Consider the following 27117-nt stretch of genomic DNA (forward strand, 5'->3'; position numbering starts at 1 on the left):
TTTTGAATTTTGTATGTTATCATATTCTTTATTATTATTTGTTATACTGTATTTGCTTTTATTTCCTTCCTTGACATGTTTTGTTAAAGTCATAATTTGCTGAATTTGATGGATGTGTACAATTGTTGAAAATGTCTTGACTTTTATGTACATTGTTGATATAAGTTTGTTGTTCAATAAAAATACGTTTTTATACAATAAACATCGTAAGAAAACTGTTTTGGGAGGAGATCGGAGGTTGGATGGAAGACAAAGGTATAGAGACGTCCTCATTTGCCATAAAATACATACATAAAACAAAAGACAGAAACCTCGAAAGTATTACTAATATTTTGTTGCAGGATATTTGTATACATAAAAGTCGAGTTCATAAAGTAAAACACAAGTTTAAATTATTAATAAAATCTTGTAAAAAGATAAAAAGAGGAAAGCCCTTAAATATTGTCTTTATTGGAGGAATTTAAGTTGTTTTAGAAAAGTCTATTTTTTTGTATTCATTTTATTTTACATTTTTTGTTGCAGAAAGATGTTGAATGCTCAACCTTGTAAATATCTGTAATATTGAGATGTATTAGAGGTGCCTTGCATATTGCCAATATATACTGTTTGTGCAAAAAAAAAAAAACACAATTGTGTGTGAACACTAAAGCTTATTCATAAAATGGTATAAAAGAAAAAATATATTTTACAATTAAAATTGTGTAACAAGGGAACAAAAAAAACCCCGAAATGGCGACGATATTTAAAAAAAAAAAAAAAACATGGAACCTTTATAATACTAAAAATAGCCACACAAGAAAGCATGAGCAGTTTTCTTTAGTTAGCATTTCAATTTAATTGGTGTGTTTTTGTGGTATTTCTCAACAGGTTTAACAGATTAAGTCTAATTAAATTACTGTTGTTTTTTGTTTTTTTTAAAAAACACTCTTAAAGTGTTAAGTATGTGTGCAAACAAACAACATTGATTTAGGAAAAACACAATTACAAAGGCAACTTTCTCAAATGTTTTTTTATTTGGTTTACCCATGTTTTGGACTTTATTTCAAAACTGTATGCAAAATATTACATGGGTTTTCAGGTTCAAAATCCTTTGTCACACAAACTGTGTGTAATGGTCTTGTAGTTTGAAAACAAAGTAAGTAAAAAACGCCCAATGAGACATGAGAATGCATGAATTACATCGGTATAATATAGTAGGAAAACTAATTGTGTACAAAAAATAACCAACAGCAGCCTTCAAAAAATGTTGATAAAAACGTCGGACATGATTAATACCACCAGGAGTGAATGTCACAGTCCTGCAAAAGTCAGAGTTCAAAAACAAAAATTATAAATACAAAAGTTAGGGGCATTTTACTAGAACTAAGCTAAATTATCTGCAAATAGAACAATAAAATTTGGCTTGTCAAGACTTTCCAAAACAAGTAAAATTAGCGAAGCTCAATCAACCCAAAAATACCTTCCAACCATCCATTTCTACCGCTTATTCCCTTTGGGGTCGCGGGGTCGTTGGTGCCTATCTCAGCTACAATCGGGCGGAAGCCTGCGTACACCCTGGACAAGTCGCCATCTCATCACAGATAGACAGACAACATTCACACTCACATTCACACACTAGGGCCAATTTAGTGCTGCCAATCAACCTATCCCCAGGTGCATGTCTTTCGAAGTGGGAGGAAGCCGGAGTACCCGGAGGGAACCCACGCAGTCACGGCGAGGGTATGCAAACCCCACACAGAAAGATCCCGAGCCCGGGATTGAACCCAGGACTAATTCAGGACCTTTGTATTGTGAGGCAGACGCACTAACCCCCCTCCTCCATGCTGCCCCAAAAAATACCTTAAAATAAGTATTTTCTACTAATAACGAGTGCACTTTTCTTGATAAAAAAACAAACAAATATGAGACCTTTTTTCTCAATATGTTGAAAAATATTTTTGAATTAACTAAATACTAGTGCCATGATCTTGACATAATGATATGCGCTCGGCCTTGCATTTCTTGCATTTCCCCATCGATAAAATGACATCGCGCCAAATGCGTACTCTTTCAGTCAATAAGAGATTATATATTTTAATTTACAGCCCGGCCCCCTAACAATTTTTTTATTGTAATTTTGAATAATTTACCTTAATGTGCGTAAACTATTTCTGTTTAAAATTGTTTGAAATGTCACATGTTAAATGTTTGAACATTAACTATCAGTTTGCTGTACTGTGCCAGCTGTACTACTATATAGGTACGTATTTTCTATTGTTTCATTGAAAATCAAACCGCAAAGTCCATTCGGCTGTCATCTGTTTTAATTACGAGACACAATTTTGTCAAAATCCTGATTTCTTTATCTCATGCTTGAAATGAGAAATTCTTACTTTGATAAAGCAGTTTAATACTAGTGAGTGTTGACGACACAGCTTTGCAACAGTTGATATTCTAGTTTCAAGCATGTTTTACTCAATAGAGGTCATAAAATCTCAGCAACAAGCTGTAATATCTTACTGAGATCATTCAGGACCAAAACACTTAAAAAAGTAAAACCCTAACATAAAATCTGCTTAGTGAGAATAATTATCTTATCAGACAGAGAGTCACCCTTATGTGAGATATTCAATCTTACTTAGATTTCAGTTTTTGCAGTGTACAGGCCAAAAGTTTGGCCATATCTTGTCATCTGAATGTGTTTTCTTTATTTTCATGACTATATAACTTGTAGATTGTCATCAAAAAACATCAAAAGTATGACACCTCTGAAGTAAAAACCCTTTCAGGTGACTACCTCTTGAAGCTCATTGAGAGAATGCCAAGAGTGTGCAAAGCAGTAATCGGAGAAAAGGGTGGTTATTTTGAATAAAGTAGAATATAAAACATGTTTTCAGCTTTTTAACTTTTTTGTAAAGTACATACAGTGGGGCAAAAAAGTATTTAGTCAGCCACCGATTGTGCAAGTTCTCCCACTTAAAATGATGACAGAGGTCTGTAATTTTCATCATAGGTACACTTCAACTGTGGGAGACAAAATGTGAAAAAAAATCCAGGAATTCACATTGTAGGAATTTTAAATAATCTATTTGTAAATTATGGTGGAAAATAAGTATTTGGTCAACCATTAAAAGCTCTCACTGATGGAAGGAGATTTTGTCTCAAAATCTCACGATACATGGCCCCATTCATTCTTTCCTTAATACGGATCAATCGTCCTGTCCCCTTAGCAGAAAAACAGTCCCAAAGCATGATGTTTCCACCCCTATGCTTCACAGTAGGTATGGTGCTCTTGGGATGCAACTCAGTATTCTTCTTCCTCTAAACACGACAAGTTGAGTTTATACCAAAATGGATACATGGATGATACAGCAGAGGATTGGGAGAATGTCATGTGGTCAGATGAAACCAAAATAAAAGTTTTTGGTATAAACTCAACTCGTCGTGTTTGGAGGAAGAAAAATACTGCGTTGCATCCCAAGAACACCACACCTACTGTGAAGCACAGGGGTGGAAACATCATGGTTTGGGGCTGTTTTTCTGCTAAGGGGACAGGAAGACTGATCCGTGTTAAGAAAAGAATGAATGGGGCCATGTATCGTGAGATTTTGAGCCAAAACCTCCTTCCATCAGTGAGAGCTTTGAATGGTTGACCAAATACTTATTTTCCACCATAATTTACAAACAAATTATTTAAAATTCCTACAATGGGAATTCCTGGATTTTTCTTCCACATTCTGTCTCTCACAGTTGAAGTGTACCTATGATGAAAATTACAGACCTCTGTCATCATTTTAAGTGGGAGAACTTGCACAATTGGTGGCTGACTAAATACTTTTTTGCCCCACTGTAACTCCACGTGTGTTCATTCATAGTTTTGAGGCCTTCAGTGACAATCTACAATGTAAATTAGTCATGAAAAAAACAAAAAACAAACGCACTAAATGGTGTGTGCAAACTTTTGGTTCTGTATCTTCAACAAAATGATGGATTGAAGTTTAAGCTCTGTCAACAACAATTATTACAGCAGTTCAACATTAATGGTTTGCTTACATTTACTCTTTTCATTTTTATGGACTTCAGTGAGTTAGCTCAATTCTTGGATCAACTTACTATTCCCTATCCTCTTTCCTTTCTTAAAGCTCTCCTCAACAAGCGCTTTTGTTTTCTCCACAGTCTCCCTGCCGCTCTCTCGCCTGCTGTGCTCCTTCCACATCTCCAAAGCCAGTCGGCGAGTCCTCTGAGAATTATCCATCGTCCATGCTTGGAAGAATTCACACTTCTTGGAAGCCAGGAAGTATTTCTGTCTCTTTGCACCTTCGTCGCCGTCCTTGGAGAGGACCGGTCTGACTTTGGAGAGTGCCGAGTGGAGCTGACTCAAGGCCGCCAGGGTGTAGCCTGTGGGGTCCTTGTCGTCTCGCCCGGTCATGATGTGAGCAGCGCCTTCCGCCGCCCAGTCCGTGGCACGGGACTCCCCTTTGTCAAGGTAGCCTCCTGACAAAATGAGAGTCTCCGCGCAATGCACAGCCTCTTGGGTGGAGTTGAAAACCCTGCTGGAACTCAGCGCCTCAGACAAGGCAAGCATGGTGTCGCAGAACTCGCTCAGGAGCGAGTTCACGTCCCCGTTAAACAGACGCAAAATGAAACTGTAGCAATAAAGAGCGTTGACTAAACCGTAGCAGACTAAAGGAGATGGATTTGGACATAAGTCACCCAGTTTGGGGATTTTGGAAGAAATTGAAGGCATACGGCTGGCTGCTGAGCTTCCTCTTGTCATTGCCTCCTTTTTACTCCTGCCTTGGGACTTTTTGGCTTTACAGTCCTGGTTCTGAACCGTCTCTGGTGGTGATTCACCATTCTCCTGCTTGTTCACCTCCTCCTCCAGCACCTCCACCAGTGCTCTCCTTCCAGCCTCGTGCTCCTCCCACCAAGGCCTCCACATTGGGATCAACCCACCCAGAGCGCCGCCCTTCATCAGACTCACAAACCTCTCTTTCTCCTGGCTGTCAAGGAGCGCCCACAGCTCCTCCTCAGAGAGCTGGTCAAGATCCAGCTCTGATAGACGCTCAGTCACGCCTTCTGACGGCTCCTCGTCTCCTCCGAGCTCTTCCAGTTTTCTCATAATGGCTTCGATCTCCGCTGCGCTGCCTGCTCCCGACTCCTGAAGCTCGGCCAATCTGGACAGAAGCTCCATAACTTCAATGTTCTCCTCATTTCCCTGCAGGACACCGGCGTCTCTTAACACACTTCCCATCCCTCCATCGGTCATTTGCGCCTTTTGTCTCAGCCCGAGGAGAATATCTTGCATTTTCTCCTTCCCCTCACGCTCTGTTTTGCCCATGTTCTTCAGCTCCTGCAGAACAGACTCCTTGTAGAACTCCTCAGAGCACAAGGAGTGACCAGGGCTCCTGTAGCAAGCCACGCCGCAGTACCTCAGGTTGCACCGAGGACAAGTGTAGCAGGCGGGTTGGCAATCACACAACATGCACACCGAGCCCGGTTTTGTGTTCCCCCCGTCAGCTTCGTGATTTGTAGCAGGAGTGAGAAGGTCTTCCCCCCTCGAAGGAAGCTGTATTCCCTCCGTGTTGACTGGCGGGTCGTCGTGGCTGTCGTCTGCCCATAAACTCTCGTCTTTTGGACGGATGTCTGTCAGTAGACTCCTTACAGAAGGAGGTAGTGTCCGTCTAATTATCGGATTCATTGTTGATTGAAGAGCAGGAAAATCGATCTAAATCGGAGATCTGAGACGTAAACGAAACATGTGTTATGTTACATAGTGATGTCGGACATTGCAGTTAAAGTCAGCTAAAACACAGCGAGTGTATTGTCGGTAATACATAAACGCATTCAAGAATAAATTCGACACCAGTTTTGGCAATTTTAAAAGGTGTAAAGAGTTTACTCACTCGCATTTGCCGAAGCGTTTTGTTGTTTGAGTCAACAGCTCGCCATATTGGATAACGATGACGTCATTTTAAAGTGACAGTATCCCTTTTTTAAAAATCAGTGGTTCTCAACCTTTTTTCAGTAATGTACCCCCCTGTGAATATTTTTTAAATTCAAGTACCCCCTAATCAGAGAAAATTATTTTTGGATGAAAAAAAGAGATGAATACGTAAAATACAGCACAATGTCATCAGTTTCTGGTTTATTAAATTGTACAACAGTGCAAAATATTGCTCATTTGTAGTGGTCTTTCTTGAACGATTTGTGAAAAAAAGTATACAAAAATAACCAAAAACTTCCATCCATCCATCTTCTTCCGCTTATCCGAGGTTGGGTCGCGGGGGCAGCAGCCTAAGTAGGGAAGCCCACACTTTCCTCTCCCCAGCCACTTCGTCTAGCTCTTCCCGGGGGATCCCGACGCGTTCCCAGGCCAGCCGGGAGACATAGTCTTCCCAACGTGTCCTGGGTCTTCCCCGTGCCCTAAACACCTCCCTAGGTAAGTGTTCGGGTGGCATCCTGGCCAGATGCCCGAACCACCTCATCTGGCTCCTGTAGATGTGGAGGAGCAGCGGCTTTACTTTGAGTTCCTCCCGGATGGCGTAGCTTCTCACCCTATCTCTAAGGGAGAGCCCCGCCACCCGGCGAAGGAAACTCATTTCGGCCACTTGTACCCGTGATCTTATACTTTCGGTCATGACCCAAAGCTCATGACCATAGGTAAGGATGGGAATGTAGATCGACCGGTAAATTGAGAGCTTTGCCTTCCGACTCAGCTCCTTCTTCACCACAACGGATTGGTACAACATCCGCATTACTGAAGACGCCGCACCGATCCGCCTCTTCCCTCACTCGTGAACAAGACCCCTAGGTACTTGAACTCCTCCACTTGGGGCAGGGTCTCCTCCCCAACCCGGAGATGGCACTCCACCCTTTTCCGGGAGAGAACCATGGACTTGGACTTGGAGGTGCAGATTCTCATTCCGGTCGCTTCACACTCGGCTGCGAACCGTTCCAATGAGAGCTGAAGATCTCGGCCAGATGAAGCCATCAGGACCACATCATCTGCAAAAAGCAGAGACCTAATCCCGCGGCCACCAAAGCGAAACCCCTCAAACCAAAAACTTGTTGAAAAATAAATATAAATAAAGATTTCTACACATAGAAGTAATCATCAACTTAAAGTGCCTTCTTTGGGGATTGCAATAGAGATCCATCTGGATTCATGAACTTAATTCTAAACATTTCTTCACAAAAACAGAAATCTTTAACATCCATATTTATGGAACATGTCCACAAATAATCTAGCTGTCAACACTGAATATTGCATTGTTGAATTCCTTTTCACAGTTTATGAACTTACATTCCTATTTTGTCGAAGGATTATTCAATAAATATATTTATAAAGGATGTCTGTCTATCTGTGTTATATGGCTGTGATGAGGTGGCGACTGTTCCAGGGTGTACCCCGCCTTCCGCCCGATTATAGCTGAGATAAGCACAAGGGAATAAGCGGTAGGAAATGGATGGATGGATGGATTTTTAAATTGTTGCTATTTTTGGAATATTTAAAAAAAATCTCACGTACCCCTTGTCATACCTTCAAGTACCCCCCGGGGTACGCGTACCCCCATTTAAGAACCACTGTTTTAAACGATTGGTGGTTCAAGAGTTCAAAGAACTTTACAGTCATACAAGCACCAGCAAAGATCATTAAATATCCCAGGTATAGCCCAATAAGTACCATAAGTACAGTAATATGTACATAACAATTTAAATAAAATAGGATATATATAGCATAGGTTCCCAGCAAGCAGACAACTTTAAAACAGGGGTAGGGAACCTATGGCTCTCGAGCCAGAAGTGGCTCTTTTTTAAATTTAATTTATTTATTTATTTATTTTTTGTCCTGTCCAGCTTCTCAGGCAAATCATATAGTTGATGCAGATGCCCATATCGGCTTGTTCAGATTTACTTTACAAATAGAAGTGTAGGATACTTCTCTTGTTGCATTATTTGTATTTGACTCTATTGAATGTATTTATATTATCATTTGGTGCAGCTGGGCCGGAGCAGGAAGGGATAGAAAGAGGAAAAAAAGGATGACAGAGGGGGAAATTGTGAGGACAAGAGGGGGATTAGACAGAGAGACAAAAACAACAACAGCAAACACAACAATAACAACAACAGAAACAACAATAGAGCAACATCAGCACATACGATATGTACAAATATGATGGTAAAAGTGATAGCAAAGAAGCAGTTAGCGAAATAAATAATAATACAGAAATGACAATGAGCATGTTTAGACTACAAATGGAGCAATACAAATACCAATAGAGGTAGCGCTATTGATAATGAATAATACCAATCATTTACCTCTATTATCAACGATACAGTTGTTCAAATGCAACAATACATATATGTAATGATAACTACGGATCAAAAAATAATACCGAAAAATGAAGGGGAAGAAAGAGAAGCAACCTATATTAACCTTGTAGATTGTTATAGTAACATTAGGTTAAGCTTTGTGAGTGTGCCATGTGTAACCCAGTTTCCCCTGGGGCAACAATGTTAATATATGTTTGATGAAACGTGATTATGTGCATGACAGTATGAGTGTATATGTATTTGTATATGTACAGAATATGTATATGTATGTTTGTACAGTGAATGGCTCTTTTGATGGCTGCATCTGGCTCTCAGATATAATCTTAGCAGACCTTGCTTAACACAATAAGTGATGAATAATTCTGCTGGCAATCACAGTGTTAAAAATAACATTCAAAATATAAAACGTTCTTATGAAATTTAATTCTTCCATCCGTTTTCTACCGCACTTGTTCAAGAAGTCTCATTAATGGTAAGAAGTGTGTTGTGCATGTGTCAAAGGGAAGGAGGCGACACCAAGGCGAAACTGCGGTTTACCAGGTTTATTTAAACCTTTGATGAATGTGTGGGATCAGAGGCGCCGAGAAGGAGACGGATTCTAAGGGCCCATGATGGAGGGGGGCCCAGAGAGGCCCCTAATGATGATGAAATTATATGAAATTATGTGTTGGGGGCCCTGTAAAGATTCTTTTCATGGGGCCCAAAATCCCTAGCGGCGCCCCTGTGTGGGATGTGTATGCGACCACAAGTGAATGAGTGCGGACGATGTGTGAAATTTTCAATGTGACTTTTACCAGAGGATGTTGTCGGTGCGTGTTGAATGAATCTTTTGCCGAATCCAAGGGAGAAGACAAAGAGGCAGTCAGCGGGGAGGCAAGCAGTCAGGGGCTGGAGAGAGGCAACAATGTCCGTGTCAAAGCAGGGGTCGAGGATCGAGGGAGGTAAGCAGAGATCCAGGAGGAGGTCGTGAGGTGAGACACGATCACAGGCAACAGGGAAGACACTGTGGAAGACACAAAGGACATCAACACGGGAACGAGGAAGAGCACAAAGAAGGCGAGCAAGGAACGAGGGGGGGGGGAGCCAGACGTGATGCTTACTCAGGAAGATTGGCTACGTTCTGGCAAAGGTCTCTTGGGTTCGCTGGCTTTTATGCCGCTCCCGGTCATCAGGTCCAGGTGCGCTAATGCGCAATTGCCTGAAGCCTTGTTGCTGTGTGGGCGAGCTGCGCCCAGCATGAGCAGGGGCGTGTCCAAGCGTGCTGCCAGCAAAAGTCCCGGCAGCTCCAGCTGCCGAGGAAAAGCGGGTTCCTGTCTGCGCCGTGACAGAGTATTTTATTTATTGTTGGTTAGCGTCAAAATAATGATGTTAAAAAAAATAAGAGACTTATCATACTCTAAAAATGTTGATTTATTGCGCTTGTAAGGCAAAAACAAGACAACTTGAAGTATCTTTTGACACGCAAAAACCTGTGCCCCCTTTTATTCCATCAAAGACGAGACTGAACGAATGCTTACATCAAAGAGACTTAAAAAGGCAGTCTCTTAAAGGGGCCGCACCGAATTACTCACTCTTAACTGCATACTGTATATGATTGTTAAACAAGAACAACATTGTTATGTGAACAATAGAACAGTGACAGAGAATAATGACTACAAAGTCAAGCAAATACGTGTGGTGAATTATGTCCTAAAGCAACCGCTACAGGTCTCACTGAAAAATGCACGCATTTAGTTGTATTCAGTGTTAAAAAATATGATATGGCTCTCACAGAAATACATTTTAAAATATTTGGCTTTCATGGCTCTCTCAGCTCCTCTCTGAGCTGCCACCTTAACGTGGTAGTGGAGTTTGCGTGTCCCAATGATCCAAGGAGTTATGTTGTCCGGGGCTTATATGCCCCCTGGTAGGGTCTCCCAAGGCAAACTGGTCCTGGGTGAGGGATCAGACAAAGAACAGCCCGCAGACCTCTATGAAGAACACAAACAAAGGACCCAGATTTCCCTCGCCCGGACGCGGGTCACCGGGGCCCCTCTGGGAGGAAATCTTTCCCCAAGTGGAGGAGTTCAAGTACCTCAGAGTCTTGTTCACGAGTGAGGGAAGAGTGGATCGTGAGATCGACGGGTGGATCGTTTCGGCGTTTTCAGTAAAGCGTACGCTGTATCGATCCGTTGTGGTGAAGGAGCTGAGCCGGAATGCAAAGCTCTCAATTTACCGGTCGATCTACGTTCCCATCCTCACCCATCTTAGGTCATGACCAAAAGCTCATGACCTAAAGGACAAGATAACGGGTACAAGCGGCCGAAATGGGTTTTCTCCACGTGGTGGTGCTCTCCCTTAGAGATAGGGTGAGAAGTTCTGCCATCCGGGAGGGGCTCAAAGTAAAGCCGCTGCTCCTCCACATCGAGAGGAGCCAGATGAAGTGGTTCGGGCATCTGGTCAGGATGCCACCCGGACACCTCCCTAGGAGGTGCTTCGGGCACGTCCGGGTTGTAGGAGGCCACGGGGAAGACCCAGGACACGTTTGGAAGACTATCTCTCTGGCTGGCCTGAGAACGCCTCGGGATCCCCCGGGAGGAGCTGGACGAAGTGGCTGGGGAGAGGTAAGTCTGGGCTTCCCTGCTTAGGCTGCTGCCCCCGCGACCCGATCTCGGATAAGCGTAAGAAGATAGATGGATGGATGGATGGATGGGGGTCCATCTTAGTCCATCTTAGGTGAGCTCGGGCTCAGCCAAGCCGGCGGCGTCTCAGGATATTGTTGATAATTGGGTTTGGCTTTGCATAGTAGAGTTTTAACCTGTACTTACAGATGTAGCGACCAACTGTAGTTACTGACAGTGGTTTTATGAAGTGTTCCTGAGCCCATGTGGTGATATCCTTTACACACTGATGTCGGTTTTTGATGCAGTACCGCCTGAGGGATCAACAGTCCGTAATATCATCGCTTACGTGCAGTGATTTCTCCAGATTCTCTGAACTTTTGATGATTTTACGGACCGTAGATGGTAAAATCCCTAAATTCCTTGGAAAAGCTTGTTGAGAAATGTTGTTCTAAAACTGTTCGACAATTTTTTACAAAGTGGTGACCCTCGCCCCATCCTTGTTTGTGAATGACTTAGCATTTCATGGAAGCTGCTTTTATACCCAATCATGGCACCCAACTGTTCCCAATTAGCCTGCACACCTTTGGGATGTTCCATATAAGTGTTTGATGAGCATTCCTCAACTTTATCAGCATTTGTTGCCACCTTTCCCAACTTCTTTGTCACGTGTTGCTGGCATCAAATTCTAAAGTTAATAATTATTTGCAAAAAAAAATGTTTATCAGTTTGAACATCAAATATGTTGTCTTTGTAGCATATTCAACTGAATATGGGTTGAAAATGATTTGCAAATAATTGTATTCCGTTTATATTTACATGTAACACAATTTCCCAACTCATATGGAAACAGGGTTTGTTAGCCAAGGATGTCGTTGTGCCTTGTGCAGCCCTGTGAGACACTTGTGATTTAGGGCTATATAAATAAAATTTGATTGGTTGATTGATTGATTGATTGATTGACTTATACCGATTGTCCTCTTTAGTTCAGCTGGACCCCACCCCAACTCATTTCGGCTGACCTTTGTCACACTGCGGTGAAGGACGTCTGGTCTTGGTTTCTTCTGTCTTGTGAATTGCATGTTTTAGTTTGTGTCTTATAAGCCCACGCCTCCATTTGTTCTGTGCCAGATTGTCTCGTTTATTCGTGCCTCTCTAGCATCTTGTCCTTGCCTTGCCTCGTCTCGTGTTTGAATACCTTGATCCTGAATTCCTTCGCTGATATTTTGAGTTTTCTTTTTCTCTTCCTCAGCAGAGTGATTTTGTGTTATTTAGTCTTTCAGCCGAAGTGGTGAGTTTTCAGTTTTTCTTACAGTTCGTCCTTTTCCTCTTTTTTTTTTGAGTGACATTTTTTGTTAACCTCTATTAGATTAGAGACAATGTAGACGTTTCATAGCCATTGTTTCTTCCTCCTGTTGGAGCGTTTTGTTTTTTTTGTTTATAATAAATTTCATAGTATATAGTTCGTTATTGTTATTGTGTTTTGAGTGATTTTCGGTTGTTCCCTTTTTTAGAACCTTTTTTGCAGACTAGTTTAATTATAGCCTATATAGAATTGCCCCGACTCTGGAGGTGACAGGAAGCTTTCAAAATAAAAGCCTGTCGAATTAATCCCTACCCTGCATCTGAGTCCTATCTTTTGACCAAGCCTGACAACCTTAAACTGGTCCCTGGTCAGTCAATTACAAAGGACATATAAAAAAAACAAGTATTAACACTCACATTCAAACCAATTGAGCAGAAGAGTCTCCATTTAGCTAACATATAGGGGTGGTATAACTCGGTTGCTAGAGTGGCCCTGCCAGCAACTTGAGGGTTCAAGGTTCGATCCCTGCTTCCCCAATCCTAGTCAATCAACCAATGTTTATTTATATAGCCCTGAATCACAATTGTCTCAAAGGGCTGCACAAACCACAACGATATCCTCGGTACAGAGCCCACATAAGGGCAAGGAAAAACTCACCCAAGTGTCACTGCCGTTGTGTCCTTGGGCAAGACACTGTACCCACCTGCTCCCAATGCCACCCACACTGGTTCAAAAATGTAACTTAGATATTGGGTTTCACTATGTAAAAGCGCTTTGAGTCACTAGAGAAAAGGGCTATATAAATACAATTCACCTCACTTCACATATATAGTATGTGGAAGTAAGTCACAAAGTAACCCATTATGCTATGTAAGGACACTGAGTATTGCTACAATAAATAAACAAACAGTTCCGCACCAAAAATATACTTTTTTTTTTTATTCCTAAAATGTCCTGTCAGTCTAATTGCATCCATGCACAGCTGTCTGTTTTCATAGATGTCCTTTTGACACTGCAGTGCGTCCACATCTCCCACGAAGACGTTTGCTTTGAGGTGATCGTCTCCCGCGGGGGAGTCAACCACGCTAAAGGTCACGCAGGTGGGGACTTGTCACACGGCTGTCCACCCCTCGTCGGGCTAAAGGGTCCCCGTGCTGCATAGCATACCCTGTGGGGGCGGGGGCGAGGGGGAGAGACGGGGGTCTTAAGGTTGACGTGTGCCATGCTGTCCCTGGCTGCCGGGTGCCAGCAGTCTGCTCTCTTCTCCTGTGCCCTGTCTACCACCTGGCATGTCCTGTGATGTCGCATTTTAGTTGGACACCACTGGCTCTAGAAACTCCAGGTAAGTAGAACCTTGCCTTCTTCGATGTGAAGTAAAGTGAAGTGAATTATATTTATATAGCGCTTTTCTCTAGTGACTCAAAGCGCTTTACATAGTGAAACCCAATATATAAGTTACAGTTTGAAATATAATGGCTATATAATGAATAAGGCAGCACGGAAGAGGGGTTAGTGCATCTGCCTCACAATACGAAGGTCCTGAGTAGTCCTGGGTTCAATCCCAGGCTCGGGATCTTTCTGTGTGGAGTTTGTATGTCCTCCCCGTGAACGCGTGGGTTCCCTCCGGGTACTCCGGCTTCCTCCCACTTCCAAAGACATGCACTTGGGGATAGGTTGATTGGCAACACTAAATTGGCCCTAGTGTGTGAATGTGAGTGTGAATGTTGTCTGTCTATCTGTGTTGGCCCTGCGATGAGGTGGCGACTTGTCCAGGGTGTACCCCGCTTTCCGCCCGATTGTAGTTAAGCTTATCAAAAAATAGCCAATTTTAGGGTTTTATATGCATCCACGTCCATTACTCCATGTTTTGCCTTTCGGGGCTTACCTTCTAAGAATAGCAGAAAACTACGTAATCTCCAAGAGCTCTCTCTGTTGCTTTGTAGGGTCCGCTCCTGTCTCTAGCCATGCTTCCCCCACCCCAGCAGACAATGGCATGGACCACCACAAAAGGCCACCACAGTGTATATATTTTGTTGTTTTTTTGTTAGTTTTTTGTTGTTGTTAAACGTTTGTGGCTGTGTGTAGAAGTGGCTGGTTGCATCAGCTTTGCTTTTTTTAATGTCTCTAATGTCCCTTGTGTTCTTTGATGTTTCCCTCTTACACGCATGTTTATGTGTGCTATAGGTATGAGTTTTTTTCCCCCTTGGCCTTAGTCTGGACCCCCTCTACAGGAGGCGCAGGCTTAAACTGAAATTAAAGATGTCTGATAATATCGGACTGTCGATATTATCGGCCATTAAATGTTTTAAAATGTAATATCGGAAATTATCGGTATCGGTTTCAAAGAGTATAATTCATGACTTTTTAAAACGCCGCTGTGTACACAGACGTAGGGAGATAAACCTTAAAGGCACTGCCTTTGCGTGCCGGCCCAATCATGTTATATCTACGGCTTTTCACACACACAAGTGAATGCAACGCATACTTGGTCAACAGCCATACAGGTCACACTGAGTGTGGCCGTATAAACAACTTTAACACTGTTACAAATATTTGCCACACTGTGAACTCACATTCAAACAAGAATGACAAACACATTTTGGGAGAACATCCGCACTGTAACACAACATAAACACAACAGAACAAATACCCGGACCCCTTGCAACACTAATTCTTCCGGGTTGTTACAATATACACCTCCCCGCTACTCACCTCATGCCCTCCCCCTAACCCTGCCCACCTCAACCTACTCATGCTCTCTCAGGGAGAGCATGTCCCAAATTCCAAGCTGCTGTTTTGAGGCATGTTAAAAAAAAATAATGCACTTTGTGACTTCAATAATAAATATGGCAGTGCCATGTTGGCATTTTTTTCCATATCTTGAGTTGATTTATTTTGGAAAACCTTGTTACATTGTTTAATGCATCCAGCGGGTCATCACAACAAAATTAGGCATAATAATGTGTTAATTCCATGACTGTAGATATCGGTATCCGTTGATATCGGTATCGGTAATTAAGAGTTGGACAATATCGGAATATCGGATATCGGCATAAAAGCCATTATCGGACATCCCTAACTGAAATGTTTATCTTTCTCTCTAGAAGTCGCTTAAGTGCTCAAATATAACTTCCATGGGCGGAATTAATCTTCTAAAAGATCCTGAGGGTTATGTGAAGAAATGTAAAATCAGTATCCTACAGCCGTGGTTCTCAACCTTTTTTCAGTGATGTACCCCCTGTGAACATTTTTTAAATTCAAGTACCCCCTAATCAGAGCAAAGCATTTTTGGTTGAAAAAAGAGATAAAGAAGTAAAATATAGCGCTATGTCATCAGTTTCTGATTTATTAAATTGTATAACAGTGCAAAATATTGCTCATTTGTAGTGGTCTTTATTGAACTATTTGGAAAAAAAGGTATAAAAAGAACTAAAAACTTGTTGAAAAATAATCAAGTGATTCAATTATAAATAAAGATTTCTACACATAGAAGTAATCATCAACTTAAAGCGCCCTCTTTGGGGATTGTAATAGAGATCCATCTGGATTCATGAACTTAATTCTAAACATTTCTTCTCAAAAAAATAAATCTTCAACATCAATATTTATGGAACACAAACAAATCTAGCTGTCAACACTGAATATAGCATTGTTACATTTCTTTTCACAGTTTATGAACTTACATTCATATTTTGTTGAAGTGGTATTCAATAAATGTATTTATAAAGGATTTTGGAATTGTTGCTATTTTTAGAGTATTTTTTAAAAATCTCACGTACCCCTTGGCATACTTTCAAGTACCCCCAAGGGTACGCGTACCCCCATTTGAGAACCACTGTCCTACAGGGTCCAACAGAAGCCTTTTGGTGCGGTTGAGCTTCAAAGAAACCTCTTTGTCTCTGTCATCAGGAGGAAATGAGAGTTATTAATGCACAATGTAGCAAAAAAATTCCAGTAGTAATAACCTCACTTTATTGGTAGACGGTGTGCAGTATTCGCCTGCGCTGCATCCTCTTTTCCATGAATGAACCCCGGAATGTTTGCTCAGCTCCCCCGTGCACAAAAGCATCAATGCACCCTTTGAATAATTCACCCTCCCCCCGCCCCACTGGATCCATTATTTAAATATTATTTTGTCCTTCCTTCCTTCCTCCTCCTCGCCTTCGCAGGAAGTCATCCTCCTTCCTTTAATCGGCAACCTTTGCGGGTCGCTTGGTGCACGGCGTACGCATGCATGTGAGTATGTGAGTGTGCACGGAGGCGTGCAAAGGTAGATGGAGCGCTAGCCTCTCGGTGACCTGAAGTAGATGTTGGCAGCGGAGACACGTCGCCAATGCACTCACAGGACACAACATTGGGTAAACAATGTGACGTTTCCTCAAAGTCACTACGGTAAACTTGTCCAAAACACGCTTAACCGGTATAAACTATAAAGAAGCGGAGTTTTAAAGGCCTACTGAAATGAGATTTTCTTATTTAAACAGGGATAGCAGGTCCATTCTATGTGTCATATTTGATCATTTCGCGATATTGCCATATTTTTGCTGAAAGGATTTAGTAGAGAACATCGACGATAAAGTTCGCGACTTTTGGTACCTAATAGAAAAGCCCTGTCTGTACCGGAAGTATGTGTGCGGGACGTCACGAGTTGCAGGCCTCCACACATATTCACATTGTTTTTAACGGGAGCCACCAGCAGTAAGAGCAATTCGGACAGAGAAAGCAACAATTTCCCCATTAATTTGAGCAAGGATGAAAGATTTGTGAATTAGGATATTGATAGTGAAGAATAGAAAAAAAAAAAAAAAAGCGACCGCTCCGGGCAACGGCAGTGTGAGCGTTTCAGATGTAATTAGACACATTTACTAGGATAATTCAGGAAGATCCCTTATCTGCTTATTGTTTTAATAGTGTTTTAGTGAGATTTTAAAGATTGTAAAGACCTACCTCGAAGTCGGATGGCTGCGGTGAACACGAAGTGTCTCAGAGAGAAGCCGAGGAGCCAAGCTCCCAGCTGCCTTTTTTGACAGCTACTGCAGGATGACAAATAATCCAATGATTTCTCCGGTAAGATATATATCACAATTTCCCCATCCAAAAACATGCTGGTTGACGTAGAGAAAACATGTTCGCTTGACCGCTCTGTGTTAAAGTTTCACAACAAACAAAGAAACACCGGCTGTGTCTCGGTGCTAAAGACAGCTGCAATACACCGCTTTCCACCAACAGCATTGTTTTTTTATAGTCTCCATTATTAAATGAACAAATTGCAAAAGATTCAGCAACACAGCTGTCCAAAATACTGTGTAATTATGCGGTTAAAGCAGACGACTTTTAGCCGCGAGTGGTGCAGCTGCTAATATTTCCTGACAGTCCATGACGTCACGCGTACGCGTCATCATTCCGCAACGTTTTCAACAAAAAACTTGCGGGAAATTTAATTTTGCAATTTAGTAAACTAAAAAGGTCGTATTGGCATGTGTTACAATGTTAATATTTCATCATTGATATATAAACTATCAGACTGCGTGGTCGGTAGTAGTGGGTTTCAGTAGGCCTTTAAGGTATCCATTGTGGCTGTAATGGTGTGGCTCTGCCAGCAACCTGAGGGTTCCTGGTTCGATCCCCACCTTCTACCAACCTTGTCACGTCCGTTGTGTCCTTGAGCAAGACACTTCACCCTTGCTCCTGATGGGCCGTGGTTAGGGCCTTCTTGCATGGCAGCTCCCGCCATCACTGTGTGTGAATGGGTGGATGTGGAAAATAGTGTCAAAGCGCTTTGAGCACCTTAAAGGTAGAAAAGCGCTATACAAGTACAAACCCTGTTTCCAAGTGAGTTGGGAAATTGTGTTAGATGTAAATATAAATGGAATACAATGATTTGTAAATCATTTTCAACCCATATTCAGTTGAATATGCTGCAAAGACAACATATTTGATATTCAAACTGATAAGCATTTTTTTTTTTTTTTGCAAATAATCATTAACTTTAGAATTTGATGCCAGCAACACATGACAAAGAAGTTGGGAAAGGTGGCATGAAAAAACTGATAATGTTGAGGAATGCTCATTAAACACTTATATGCAACATCCCACAGGTGTGCAGGCTAATTGGAACAGGTGGGTGCCATTATTTGGTATAAAAGCAGCTTCCATGAAATGCTAAGTAATTCACAAACAATGATGGGGTGAGGGTTACCACATTTATAAGATAATTGTCGAACAGTTTTAGAACAACATTTCTCAACGAGCTATTGCAAGGAATTTAAGGATTTTACCATCTACGGTCATCAAAAAGTTCAGAAAATCTGGACAAATCACTGCACGTAAGCGATGATATTATGGAACTTTGATCCCTCAGGCGGTACTGCATCAAAAACCGACATCAGTGTGTAAAGGATATCACCACATGGGCTAAGGAAGACTTCATAAAACCACTGTCAGTAACTACAGTTGGTTGCTACATCTGTAAGTGCAAGTTAAAACTCTACGCTCTTTTCTTTTTTTTTGTCATGAAAAAGGGAGGTTTTGTGGGTTGGTGCACTAATTGTAAGTGTATCTTGTGTTTTTTATGTTGATTTAATAAAACATATATATATATATATATATTTTTTCAATTTAATTAATAAAAAATTATTCTACGGCCCGGTACCACCGGTTGGGGACCACTGCCTTAGGGAGCTAACCTTGAACTTAACATAGTGTGGACTGGGACGCAACAGTTTGTTTACATGGAAAAACTTCCACTCCTTCTTTGTCTCATTTTGTCAACCAAAAGTTTTATACTGTTCGTGAATTCACAAAGGTGCGCTTTGTTGATGTTATTGACTTGTTGGAGTACTAATCAGGCATATTTGGTCAGTGCATGACTGCAAGCTAATCAATGCTGACATGCTATTTAGGCTAGCAGTATGTACATATTGCATCATTATGCCTAATTTTTTAGGTATATTTGAGCTCATTTAATATTCTTTACTTGTATCCTCTTTGTATATAATTTAGTTTTGCATGTCACAGGACACATTATCTGTATGTAATATTGGCTGCATTTCAGTTGTTTGTGTTCGCCTTTTTGCGCGCGGTGCCTATATGTGCGCGCGCCGTCTCGGTCTGGCATCTCTCCCCACGCTGTCATGTTTGTTTTGGCACTTTGGGGGCGGGAATGCTTAGACGGCCCCTTCTTTCTGATTGGCTCTGAGCGCTGTCAGTCAATGGCAACGTGGCGGCCATCTTACCTCAGGCAGCTGGCCCCGCCCAGTACATAGTTGTCAAGGAATATGTACTATTTAAATAACCATAACTTGCTCAATTTTCAACTCATTTCCAAACGGTTTGATTTGTTATAAATGTCAGGTTTTCATGGGGCTATCATGGCTGAGCAAGTAAGTCTTACACTATTATCTCTCAGATTTAATTTGGCTAATGTATGGAGCTAGCTTTTTTTGTTTTTTTTTTAAATACATATTTTTAACTCTGCCATCAGTACTGATCTGGGCTGATATCTAATTTTTCATAGTTTGAGTTGTTTGCAGAAACCTAAATACTTTTTTATAGTAATATTAAAGCCATATTCATTAATTGTAGTGATAACCTGCTATTCATTATTGTACTAAAATAGTACTTGCAATCAGAACATCAATAATTAGGCCCATATGCTAATCATGTGGTCCTGATATGAAGTACGCATAGATAAGTGGGTTCGGGTAGACTCTGGTGTAAACTTAAAGTAGATAGAGGAAAGTCTGCGACTTCCGGTAAAGGCAAGGCTTTTTTATCAGCACCAAAAGTTGTGAACTTTATCGTCGATGTTCTCTACTAAATCCTTTCAGCAAAAATATAGCAATATCGCGAAACGATCAAGTATGACACATAGAATGGACCTGCTATCCCCGTTTGAATAAGAAAATCTCATTTCAGTAGGCCTTTAGCAGAGGTGGGTAGTAACGCGCTACATTTACTCCGTTACATCTACTTGAGTAACTTTTGGGATAAATTGTACTTCTAAGAGTAGTTTTTATGCAACATACTTTTACTTTTACTTGAGTATATTTATAGAGAAGAAACGCTACTTTTACTCCGCTCCATTTATCTACATTCAGCTCGTTAACTCGTTACTTTTTTTTTTAATCGATCTGTTAATGTTTGTTTTGGTTTGTCAGACAGACCATCAATGTAGGATACGCATGCCTGCGTTTCACCAATAACATGCAGTCACTGGCGACGTTGGACCCATCAAACAGAGCCAGGCGGTCACATGACCATCACACGTAAAACCTGACTTAAACAAGTTGAAAAACTTATTCGGGTGTTACCATTTAGTGGTCAATTGTACGGAATATGTACTGTACTGTGCAATCTACTAATAAAAGTTTCAATCAATCAATCAAAAGTGTAAAGGAAAAAAGACACTTTTTATTTCAACCGTACTTCCCGTCAAAAGCCTAAAGACTGATCGCATAGTTCCTGTCTTCACAATAAAAGTGCCGCTCCATCGCGCCTGCGCTAACAAAATAAGAGTCTCCGAAAGCCAGCACAAACAAGCTTGTAAGCTACGGAGTTTACCGCCAATGTATTTCTTGTGAAGTGTATAAAAACGAATATGGAAGCTGGACAAATAAGATGCCAAAAACCAACGACTTTCATGTGGTATTAGACAGAAAAGAGGAACTTTTTTTCTCCTCCATTTGAAAACGTGGATGTTATCAGCAATATTGTCTGATTCCAATCAATGCAAGTCATCAGAATCAGGTAATACACCAACTTATATTCCTGTCTTCATGAAAGATAGGAATCTATATGTTAAACATGCATGTATATTCATTAAAACACCTTTAACATGTCAACAAAATCGGCCAAATAAATAAACATAAATTGTATACTGTATATATAAATGTATGTATGTATATATATATATATATATATATATATATATATATATATATATATATATATATATATATATATATATATATATATATATATATACATATATATATGTATATATATATATATATATTTATTTATTTATATATGTGTGTGTGTGTGTGTGTGTGTGTGTGTGTGTGTGTGTATGTATATGTATATATATATACATACACTGTGTATGTATGTGTATATATGAGGTAGATCACCTCGACTTGGTCATTAATTAAGTAATTGATTAACGTTGAAAAACTTATTGGGGTGTTACCATTTAGTGATCAATTGTACGGAATATGTACTGTACTTTGCAATCTAATAATACAATTTTCAATCAATCAATCAATCAATCAATCAATCAATCAATCAATCAATCAATGCCTACTGAGCCTATGGTGCTATTAAGTTATTGTGGCTCAATGTGCCTTAATTTTTATTTTTATTTTAATGTACTATTATTTAATATGTTATTGTTTTAGTTGCTTAATAGATATTCCTGGCTCTGAATTTGCTCATTGCTATTTTTATGTTTTTGTGCATTATTTGTTGCCGTAATCATTAAACAAGCAGGTTACTCATCAGTTACTCAGTACTTGAGTAGTGTTTTCACAACATACTTTTTACTTTTACTCAAGTAAATATTTGGGTGACTACTCCTTACTTTTACTTGAGTAATAAATCTCTAAAGTAACAGTACTCTTACTTGAGTACAAATTCTGGCTACTCTACCCACCTCTGGCCTTTAGGTCTCTGCTTTTTGCAGACAATGTGGTCCTGCTGGCTTTATGTGGCCAGGATCTTAAGCTCTCACTAGATCGGTTCGCAACCGAGCGTGAAGCGACTGTCCAAGTCCGAGTCCATGGTTCTCGGCAGGTATGGGCTGAAGTGCCATCTCTGGGTTGGAGAGGAAATCTTGCCCCAAGTACCTTGGAGTCTTGTTCACAAGTAAGGGAAGAGTGGATCGTGAGATCGACAGGCGGATTGATGCGGCGTCTGCAGGGATGCGTACCCGGCAACGATCCCTTGTGGTGAAGAAGGAGGTGAGCCGGAAGGCAAAACTCTCAATTTCCTGGTCGATCTACATCTCTATCCTTACCTATGGTCATGAGCTTTGGGTTGTGACCGAAAGGAGAAGATCACGGGTACAAGCGACCAAAATGACTTTCCTCTATCCGGTGGTGGGCCTCTCCCTTAGAGATAGGGTGAGAAGCTCAGTCGTTCAGGAGGAACTCAAAGTAAAACCGCTGCTCCTCCACATCGAGAGGAGCCAGATGAGGTGGTTCAGGGATCTGGTTAGGATTCCACCCAGACGCCTCCCTGAGGAGGTGTTATGGGCACGTCCGACTGGTAGTAAGCCACGGGGAAGACTCAGGACACATTGGGGAGATGATGTCTTCCGGCTGGCCTGGGAACGGCTCAGGATCCCCCGGAGGAGCTGGACGAAGTGGCTGGGGAGAGGGAAGTCTGCGCTTCTCTGCTTAGGCTGCTGCCCCCACGACGGACCTCGGATAAATGGAATAAGATGGATGGATGGATGTGTGTGATTTATTGCAGAAAAATTAAAAGTTAAAGGACAGTGAGATAGTTTATCTTGTACCAATCCTATTCATGTAAGAAGCCTGTAAAATACTGCATTTGCTTGTTTTGTTGTCTATTTCAACATAAGTGTGACTGATCTCTCTGTCTTTTCTCCAGTAACGGAGACAAGAAGAAAAATAACATTCCATGCCTCTTTTTCTCACATCACAGCATTCCCACTAGAGCAGACCTGAGAGCTCCACCGTATCGCTGTATCAGCCTATAACCCCCGGCCCCCGCCTCTTTCAGCCCCAGGAGGGAGAGGCCGCATCCAGACGAGGGATAGAGCACGAAGCAAAAAAAAAAAAAGAGAAAAGCGTCCCAGAGGATTGGTGTCTGTCTTCCCGCATCAGGAAGTGAGAATGTGATGGTGGTATATAGTCAAGCGTGTGTATCGGCTGGCCCTCAGTGAGCGAGGTGTCATGCGTGTGAAGATCACAGTTTCCTGCTACTGGCGACCGGGCTTGATGCTCCAAATTGCTAAAACGCCACGGACGAGTGTGCTGTGATATGTTGTGTTGTCTGCTGGGATGTTGGAGCTACTTCTAGGAAGTCCTTCATTCTCACAATACAATCAACTGAAGAACAACCTGCATGCACATGCTGTACTCTACTGTATTGTATGCCCAAAATGCAGGCAAACAAAGAAAGAAATACAAACCCTGTTTCCATATGAGTTGGGAAATTGTGTTAGATGTAAATATAAACGGGATACAATGATTTGCAAATCATTTTCAACCCATATTCAGTTGAATATGCTACAAAGACAACATATTTGATGTTCAAACTGATAAACATTTTTTGTGTGTGCAAATAATCATTAACTTTAGAATTTGATGCCAGCAATACGTGACACAGAATTTGGGAAAGGTGGCAATAAATCTGATAATGTTGAGGAATGCTCATCAAACACTTATTTGGAACATCCCACAGGTGTGCAGGCTAATTGGGAACAGGTGGGTGCCATGATTGGGTATAAAAGCGGCGTCCATGAAATGCTAAGTAATTCACAAAAGAATGGGGTGAGGGTGACTAATTTGTAAGCAAATTGTCGAACAGTTTTAGAACAACATTTCTCAACGAGCTATTGCAAGGAATTTATAGATTTTACCATCTACGGTCCGTAAAATCATCAAAAGGTTCAGAAAATCTGGAGAAATCACTCTATATAAGCGATGATACTACGGACCGTTGATTTCTCAGGCGGGACTGCATCAAAAACAGACCTCAGTGGGTAAAGGATATCACCACATGGGCTCAGGAACACTTCATAAAACCACTGTCAGTAACTACAGTTGGTTGCTACATCTGTAAGTGCAAGTTAAAACTCTACTATGCAAAGCAAAACCCAGTTATCAACAACACCCAGGAACGCCGTTGGCTTCGCTGGGCCCGAGCTCATCCAAGATGGACTGAGGCAAAGTGGAAAAGTGTTCTGTGGTCTGACGAGTCCACATTTCAAATTATATTTGGAAACTGTGGACGTGGTGTCCTCCGGAACAAAGAGCAAAATAACCATTCGGATTGTTATAGGCAAGAAGTTCAAAAGCCGGCATCTGTGATGGTATGGGGGTGTATTAGTGCCCAAGGCATGGGTAACTTACACATCTGTGAAGGCACCATTAATGCTGAATGGTCCATACAGGTTTTGGAGCAACATACGTTGTCAACCTAACAAGGTTATCATGGACGCCCCTGCTTTTTTCAGCAAGACAATGCCAAGGCGCGTGTTACAACAGCGTTGCTTCGTAGTAAAAGAGTGCGGGTACTTTCTTGGCCCGCCTGCAGTCCAGACATGTCTCCCTTCGAAAATGTGTGGCGCATTATGAAGCATAAAATACGACAGCGGAGACCCAGGACTGTTGAACGACTGAAGCTCTACATAAAACAAGAATGTGAAAGAATTCCACTTTCAAAGGTTCAACAATTAGTTTCCTCGGTTCCCAAACGTTTATTGAGTGTCTTTAAAAGAAAAGGTGATGTAACACAGTGGTGAACATGCCCTTTCCCAACTACTTTGGCACGTGTTGCAGCCATGAAATTCTAAGTTAATTATTATTTGCCAAAAAAAACCAAAGTTTATAAGTTTGAACATCAAATATCTTAATAATAATAATAATAATGGATTAGATTTATATCGCGCTTTTCTATTGTTAGATACTCAAAGCGCTCACAGAGAAGTGGGAACCCATCATTCATTTACACCTGGTGGTGGTAAGCTACATATGTAGCCACAGCTGCCCTGGGGTAGACTGATGGAAGCGTGGCTGCCAGTTTGCGCCTACGGCCCCACCGACCACCACCAATCATTCATTCACGAGTGTGAGCGGCACCGGGGCCAAAGGGTGAAGTGTCCTGCACAAGGACACAAGGGCAGCAATTTGGATGTTAATAGGTGGGAAGTGAACCTGCAACCCTCAGGTTTCTGGCACGGCCGCTCTACCCACTATGCCATGCCGCCCCCTTGTCTTTGTAGTGCTTTTAACTGAATATGGGTTGAAAAGGATTTGCAAATCATTGTCTTCCGTTTATATTTACATCCAACACAATTTCCTAACTCATATGGAAACAGGGTTTGTAGAAGGGACATCTAGTGTATAATGCAGTAGGTCTTCAATAACAGCAATGCACTTCTGTTTCTTCGAATAGCAATGTTGTAGTAGATCTTTAAAAACAGCAGAGAGCCATTTCATGTGGACCAGGGATTGGCAACTCAAAATTTTGAAAGAGCCTTATTAGGCCAAAAATACAAAAAAATTATCTGTCTAGAGCTCTGAAGCTCCTGGAAATTACTGGCTTAGAATGGCCAGCGGTATAGATGTGTGTGTCTAATTTAAAGGACACAGCAGGCTGGTTTTTTTTATTGATTTATTACAATCTTTGCAAGCGTTTGCTGTGGTCTGGAACAGCATGGCATACAACCAACTATCAGAAATGCAGCCAGTATTACATACAGATAATGTCTCATGAGACATGCAAATATAGTGGCCTAGTGGTTAGAGTTTCCGCCCTGAGATCGGTAGGTCTAAAACAAGTTGATTTTTTTACGAATTTGCAGTAAGTTCTCAAAAACAGCAATGCACTCCTTCAATGCAGAGTATCTTTGTCTAGCGTTTTAACAGTAGGTCTTTAAAAACAGCAATGAACTCCTGGAATACAAAAGATCCTTGCATTTTTGCAGTAGGCATCTGTGTCATTTAGAACATCTTTGACTAGAACATTTGTAGTAGGTCCTCAAAAACAGCAGATTGCTCCTGGTTTGTAGAAGATCTCTGACTAAGTTTTTTGCAGTAGATTCTCAACAACAGCAGAGCGCTGCTGTCATATAGTGGATGCTGGACTAATAATTTTACAGTATGTCCTCAAAAATAGCATTACATGTCTTTTACATAGTGTTTTTTTGGATAGCAATTTTGCAGAAAGATAAACAATAGTCTTTTTTTGTCAAATTTGTTAATTTCTTCTGTTATTATTTGTATTATCTTCTCTGTGTTCTCTCCTGAACAAAAACGCTGTTGTATCGTCCGCAAATAATACACACTTTAAATCTTTTGTAACTTTCCAAATGTCAATTATGTCGAGATTGAATAATTTTGGTCCTAGTATTGATCCCTGAGGTACTGTCATGACTAGGACTTTGGTGTGGTTGGTTTTCCCGTGGTGCAAATGGACTGGACCGGACATGGCGTGAAGGTAATGACATCTTTTATTAGTAACTCGAAAATATAACAAAAACAAAGGGTATAAACAAAAGGCGCTCTCAGTGGAGGTACAAAACTTGGCTATGAAAACAAAAACTATTACTACAATGTAAATTATGGACATAAAACAAAACTTGCAAACTATGGCATGAATAACGAAAACTTACGTGGAACGGGAAAAGAGCATGGGTCATCAGCATGGATAACAAGGGCGTGTAGAGGGTGATGTCACCAGGCTGACTGCCTGGCAACCGCAGGCTTAAATAGTGCTGTGGTGATAAACAGGTGCAATAGTCCAAGTGGATCAGGTGCGTGACATGAAAGGTGAAAACTAATGAGTTGTCATGGTGACAAAAACAAACAAGAGTGCACAATGAGTCCAAAACCAAACAGAACGTGACCACAAAACATGACAGGTACACCACAGGGTATATTTAGCGTTGTAGATTGGTGTTCGCCTAGCTTCACTTATTGTTTCCCTTTGGTTAGATAACTTCTTATCCAGTTTAAGACTAATCCTCTGATGCCATATCTTTTTAGTTTTTTAATTTAAATATTGTGATTAGTTGTGTTGAAAGCTTTATAATTACTGCGATGAGGTGGCGACTTGTCCAGGGTGTACACCGCCTTCCGCCCGAATGTAGCTGAGGTAAGTTCCAAGACCCCAAAAAGGACATGCGGTAGAAAATGGATGGCA

The 27117-nt window shown here is 41.2% G+C and overlaps 1 protein-coding gene and 1 long non-coding RNA gene across 2 annotated transcripts; both read right to left on the bottom strand.

Moving 5' to 3' along the window:
• Window positions 1-3626: 3626 nt before the first annotated feature.
• Window positions 3627-5945, bottom strand: znhit2 (zinc finger, HIT-type containing 2). Its single transcript, XM_061909965.1, has 2 exons — window positions 5886-5945; window positions 3627-5720 (listed from the first exon to the last, which is right to left on the bottom strand). The coding sequence occupies exon 2, from the start codon at window positions 5678-5680 to the stop codon at window positions 4067-4069; it is 1614 nt and encodes a 537-aa protein (XP_061765949.1). The 5' UTR covers window positions 5681-5720; window positions 5886-5945; the 3' UTR covers window positions 3627-4066.
• A 2944-nt stretch (window positions 5946-8889) lies between these two features.
• On the bottom strand, window positions 8890-16237 carry LOC133558832 (uncharacterized). The gene is made up of 4 exons (XR_009808024.1): window positions 16193-16237; window positions 16002-16121; window positions 9417-9630; window positions 8890-9319 (listed from the first exon to the last, which is right to left on the bottom strand). It is a non-coding gene; the product is annotated as an uncharacterized LOC133558832 (long non-coding RNA).
• Between the last annotated feature and the right edge of the window lie 10880 nt (window positions 16238-27117).

The sequence above is a fragment of the Nerophis ophidion genome, linkage group LG09 (genome assembly GCF_033978795.1).
Source record: "Nerophis ophidion isolate RoL-2023_Sa linkage group LG09, RoL_Noph_v1.0, whole genome shotgun sequence".
Taxonomy (NCBI): Eukaryota; Metazoa; Chordata; class Actinopteri; order Syngnathiformes; family Syngnathidae; genus Nerophis; species Nerophis ophidion.